The sequence below is a fragment of the Nanorana parkeri genome, unplaced genomic scaffold, assembly GCF_000935625.1.
Source record: "Nanorana parkeri isolate BGI_ZX_2015 unplaced genomic scaffold, ASM93562v1 scaffold2240, whole genome shotgun sequence".
In the NCBI taxonomy this organism is placed as follows: domain Eukaryota; kingdom Metazoa; phylum Chordata; class Amphibia; order Anura; family Dicroglossidae; genus Nanorana; species Nanorana parkeri.
This window is the reverse complement of record NW_017308508.1, coordinates 90,530-96,598: the sequence shown is the minus strand read 5'-3', so window position 1 is coordinate 96,598 and position 6,069 is coordinate 90,530. Positions and strand designations below refer to the sequence as shown.

Genomic DNA, 6,069 nt, shown 5'->3' with positions numbered 1-6,069 from the left:
AATAAGATGTCGCCTCAGGCTGCCTCATTTTTTTTAATATTATTATAACTCATATTATTATTATTGGGATGGCTCATGGAAGGGAGGGTGTAGCTGAAGGCTCTGCTAACTAACACAGACAAGAGGGGGGACAAGGGACATACCAACTGCACTAAAAAACAAGTTGTTGTGACTCTTCCTACCACTAGGTGTCAGCAGTGCAACGCAACTCAATGGTGACAACATAAAGACATAATAGGTGGACGCAACAGTGACACCGAGCAGTTTTATCTGCTTTCGTTGTCGTTTTTTTCAAGAAGTCGCCTTCCTTTGGCTTCTAGAGATCTGCTGCGGCTGCTCCTTCCACTATTTAAATCCAGTTTAGTTACGCTTGATGAAACAGCATGTGTCTCTGCTAAAACTGCCTGACAAAAGGCCTTCTTCAACCCAAAATGATTCAGAATTTGAATTTGGAGCACATTTCGTGAAATTGGCCACAAATTGGACCCGAGCAGATGTGCTCACCCCTACCCTGCACAGATTCTGGAACGATAGACGCAGACCGTGCTTTGTAAACAAGTGCAAAGCATGGTGCTGGCTGTAACCAAGTTCTACCAGAATGTTGGAAGAACCCACATACACAGTCTGAGAATATGCTGAATGAATGTCAAATAGGTTTGAGGTCAAAATCACTCAGGATTCTTCCTATGGCTGGGCAAAGGCTCGGGGCCCGACTGCCCTCATGTCACCTAGCCCAGGTCATTGATCGGATCCTTGGTGGGTAGACCTGTGTTTGAGATCTGAGGATGAAGTTGTGGTCATCATGAAAGGATCCAACTCCATCCACTGGTAATGATACAACACAATCCTGTCTTAGGAACTGTGGGACCCAAATGTGGTCAGAAATATAGTAGAGGGATCCAATAGGTGAGTGAAGACCTCCATGGATGAAGGGTACTGGGCTGGGTATGGGAGATCTCACCTCCCTTATCCCAAAGATGTCCATTAAACCAGTGAGACACTGAATGAAATAACTCTTTCAGATTGAGTGACCCTTTGAAGAACTGCTACTTGTATCTAAAATGTTTGGAGAACTAGAGTGTATGGGGGGAACCAGTAATGACCACAGGATTTTTCACCCACAACGGACACTAGGGAATTTTTCCCTCCACTGACCAGCAATGACAGGGGCCCTATATTACATAGTCCTTACTGCTCCTCCATTATTTTGTACCTTGTAGTGTGCTCATTGCTACAATCTGCATGCTGTGTAAATACGTTATGTAGACCTGACCCCTGAACTCTATACACTCTGTTGTGCATTACATAGACCTGACACCTACACGCTATAAGCTGTGTTGTATATTACCTAGATTTTACCCTTCCACTCTATACACTGTGTTGTATTATATATATAGACCTGACCCCTGCACCCTATACATTGTGTACCACCAATGTAATGGGATCCTTCTTCTCTGACCACCAATGTAAGGAAAGCCTTCTCCACTGACCACTAATGTAAGGGAATCCTTTTCCACTGACCACCAATGTAAGGGAAGCCTTCTCCACTGACCATAAGCCTTCTCCACTGACCACCAATGTAAGGGAAGCCTTCTCCACTGACCACCAATGTAAGGAAAGCCTTCTCCACTGACCACCAATGTAAGGGAGTCCTTCACTGACCACCAACTGACCACCAATGTAAGGGAGTCCTTCACTGACCACCAATGTAAGGGAATCCTTCACTGACCACCAATGTAAGGGAATCCTTCTTCACTGACCACCACTGTAAGGAAAGCCTTCTTCACTGACCACCAATGTAAGGGAATCCTTCTCCACTGACCACCACTGTAAGGAAAGCCTTCTTCACTGACCACCAATGTAAGGGAAGCCTTCTCCACTGACCACCAACGTAAGGCAATGCGTCTCCACTGACCACCAATGTAAGGCAATCCTTCTTCACTGACCACCAATGTAAGGGAATCCTTCTCCACTGACCACTAATGTAAGGAAAGCCTACTCCACTGACCATCAATGTAAGGGAAGCCTACTCCACTGACCATCAATGTAAGAATGTCCTTCTCCAATGACCAACAAAGTAAGGAAAGCCTTCTCCACTGACCACCAATGTATGGGAGTTCTTTCGACTTACCACCAATGTAAGGGAATCATGGTCATGTACGTGTGTCCTGTTCATGTCCATGTGTCCTGTTCATATCCGTGTGTTGTGTTCATGTCTGTGTGTCATGTTCTTGTCCTTTTCGATGTGTCCCCGCACCCACACTGGTCTCTAAAGAACCTGTCACAATTGGAAGAGACAAACCTCCTGTAAATAAAATACCTTCTTGGTTCTGCTTTACACTTCCCTTTTCTGTGTTCAATATTAAAAGTAATCACATTGTGATCACTATTACCCAATGACTCCCCAATTACAATCGTTGCTTCCTTGACTCACTTCATCACTTCATCGCTGACAGGTTGCAGAACTTCCCACACCAGCGGGGGAGAGATACTCCCAACCCATCCAGCCAGCAAGGGGGACGTGGTGGAAACAGGTGAGTAGTTTGACCTTGCTAGTGGTCCTGTCGTTGGTGAGTTGCCCCCATGATCGCAGTATGGCATGGACCTTACCCATACAGGCAAATAAAAGGGGCAAGATGAAACTTCAAATCAGAGAAGAAAGTTGAATAGAAGCAGAAAGGAAATGCAAGCTGATGGATGAAGTGTTCTTGTGAAAGCTGGACCGAGAATAGGGGGCTACAAACAATACAAAGGAAGAGAGAGAAGTAGAGGGTGCTCTCTGAGGCCTGTATGACATGGGAACAGGGAGTCAGAGGGTTAATCCTCTATACCTGCAGCCGTTCCCCTTCCATTCACAGCCGGGGAGAGATACCAGTCAGTTCAGATGAAGTTTCATATGACATTCTAACAAAAGCAATTCACCTGTCACATCCCGAACACCGACTCCTGCATATCTTTTATTATGGACACGGCACTCTCCTGCTGGAAATGTGACTGTGACCACTGATATGGCATACCTGAGCTAAGGGAGAGACTGCTAGAGAGTCTGAGATTGGAGGCAGAGACTGCCAGAGAGCCCAGGATCAAAGGGAGAGATTGCCAAGGAGCCCAGGATCGGAGGGAGAGATTGCCAGGAGCCCACGATCTGAGGGAGAGATTGCCAAGGAGCCCAGGATCTGAGGGAGAGATTGCCAGGAGCCCAGGATCGGAGGGAGAGATTGCCAAGGAGTCCAGGATCAAAGGGAGAGATTGCCAAGGAGCCCAGGATCGGAGGGAGAGATTGCCAAGGATACAAAACACAAAAATTCCCCAGCCCCAACCTGCCAGCCAGCCTGCAACCAAACAAGTAGCCCTGTCAACAGTATGCGTTAAAATCAGAGGTTTAGTTGCACAGACTTTTGGCCAAAAATATGTAGAAGCCACACTGCCGCGCCAAGGCACCTCTGCAAAGTGTGGTCCTAACTCTATGTATCCGAGTCTCCAAGTGTGAGCATATTAATGAAGTCGATAGATTGCATGCAGGTGTACCTGGAGGTAGCCTACTCCTCCTAATAAGGTGCAGGGACGCACTGGGGGCCCAGCAACCAAAAATGCACGCTGGGACCCCAGTGCATCCCCCTAACCAAAAATAGTCAAACTAGAAAAAAGTGGTACATGCATGAATCCATAACCAGCCTTTATAGCAGGGATTGTGATTATAAAATACAGAAGGAGGAACAGATTGTAATCGATTGCGGTATAATAGAGAGATAGAGAAAGTGGAAGAGCTTATTCGGAAAGAGGACCAGTCTTCCTGAACCCATAATGAAAAGAACGATTGAGAACAGCTTGAACTTTCCTCAGTTTTGGATTTTTCGGCTTTCCGTTTTGTATAACAGCAAAAGACTTATACATTACCACCCAAGACCAACACTACACCGGCTGCACACAGAACTCCTAATGAATGAGCCCCCCGGCAGCTTCAAGGTCCCCAAATAAGAGAGGACTCAAGCTCTCTAGCACTTTGGCCTCCACCAGCAGTGTATCTGTGACCTGTGTGGTGTGTTTACTATATGAGAAGAGGACCTGTGTTCCTGAATCCAGAGTGAGGAACTGGTGAGTACAACTCCCATCTTCCTCGAGTCCAATGGGGTTTATTGCATATTTTTGTTTCCCAGTATGTATAACAACTCCCATTCTCTCCCTGGAGATCCATTTGCGAATTTTGTGCTGCCAAGAAACTTCTCTGAACCTTCTAGAGTCTAATTCTGTTTCAGCAACAGAAACAAGAAGGTTTAACTGTCACAGATATATACATGTACAGTATAATACTAATAGTGTGTGATGCGACGGACTGAACCATCACAGGGGTTGTTGGAGGAGCCTGAGGGCCAGCCTCCTTCCTACTGACTATGGACCTAGGTATATGGAGACCCCCCTCAGACCTTTTGGGGTTACATGGAACTAAGACTTGAGGGACTGCTGTAGGGGGGCACTAGAGTGTAAGCTCCTCTAGTGCAGAGACCGATATGACTGCTTTAGGGTTCTCTGTACAGCACTTCAGTATATCTGGAAGATTTCATTACAGTCTAGAATAGAGAATTTAAAATTCCAGATTTTAAAATTCTATTAAACATACTTCATGCTGTTCTCTCTCCCTTGTCTTCATACAGCCGCCATGACCTGATGGAACCAGAATGCGAACGTATACTACATACATGTTCTGCACACTGTACGTATTTGTGTGGACTACAGTCATCTTTTACTCCTTCCACCTAGAATTCAGACATCAGAATATGAGAAGACAGAACCTTCCCATTGCCACAGACACCATCACTGCTCTGGATCATCGAACATTCATCATCGCTCCGTATTATGAGCCTAGACTTGGACAATCAGTTCGGGTCATTGCCATCATCCATGTATCTGTGACCAAGCTCTATTGTATCTTCCATTGTTCCACCAATCAGGACGTCTTCATCCGGGCTGAAATAGCATTTCACAGAGACAGATTTGGGTTCCCATATGGAACAGCGGATCTCTTGTGTGCAGAACCTTCTGGGTGTGATTACACTTATATGTCTTTCTCTTCAACTAACTCCACAAACACGAGTCAGAACCTCCTGTTTGAAGTCAGGAACCGTCCACCACAGCCGATCTCTAACAATTTCACCCTCTGTCTTTCTACTTTGTATGGAAACTACAACAATGTCCTCCAGGTGGTTCAACACATTGAGATGTACAAGATTCTGGGGGCCTCTAGAGTCACCATGTATAACACCAGTTGTTCCCAGGATGTAGATAAGGTGTTACGTCATTACATGGATGAAGGAACTCTGGAGGTTGTGTCATGGCCAATAGACCGCCATCTTAAAACATCGAGACACTGGAATTACATCCCAGGACTCACCACCAAAATTGGTTATTTTGGACAACTGACAACCTTAAATGATTGTTTATACAGAAATATGTACAAAAGTAAGTTTGTTCTCTTCAATGACATTGATGAAATTATTCTTCCGGTCATAGACTGGGACTGGTCATCACTGATGGAGAGTCTCCAGAAACCGTTCCCAGCCACAAGTGTCTTCCGCTTTGAAACTCACGTCTTCCCCACCTTTGACAACAGCTCCAAATTTGATCTCTGGACTCATGTGCCCGGGATCAATATTCTCCTCCACACCTTCCGAAAACCTCTTAACCCGAACATGCGTAACCCTCGTAAGTTGATTGTGAACCCCAGGAATGTGTTTCAGACCGCTGTCCATTATGTTCCAAAATATACAGGAAAAGCTACATATGTACCAAACACAACGGCCATCAATTTCCACAGTAGAGGAAGTCGGGGGAAGGACATCATCAGTGAGGACTTCATTCGGGATGACATAGTGCTGAAATACAATGTGTCCTTAGTGCCAAATGTAGATAGAGTGATTCAGAAACTCTTCCCTCTCCAATAGATCCCTCTCTCTATATATCCTGCACAACAAAACCTGGAACTTTATATATCCAAACAGAATACTGATCAATCCGATTATTGGTGGAGAGAGGTCACTGACAAGAAGCCTCCACTGCTTAGTTACATGCAAT

General features: G+C 45.4%; 1 protein-coding gene across 1 annotated transcript; it reads left to right on the top strand.

The window, feature by feature from the left end:
• Positions 1 to 4,752: 4,752 nt before the first annotated feature.
• LOC108801178 (glycosyltransferase family 92 protein F13G3.3-like) lies at positions 4,753 to 5,939 on the top strand. The gene has a single exon (XM_018573109.1). It carries the CDS (start codon positions 4,776 to 4,778, stop codon positions 5,937 to 5,939), a length of 1,164 nt encoding a protein of 387 aa, XP_018428611.1. The 5' UTR covers positions 4,753 to 4,775.
• The last annotated feature ends 130 nt before the right edge of the window (positions 5,940 to 6,069 follow it).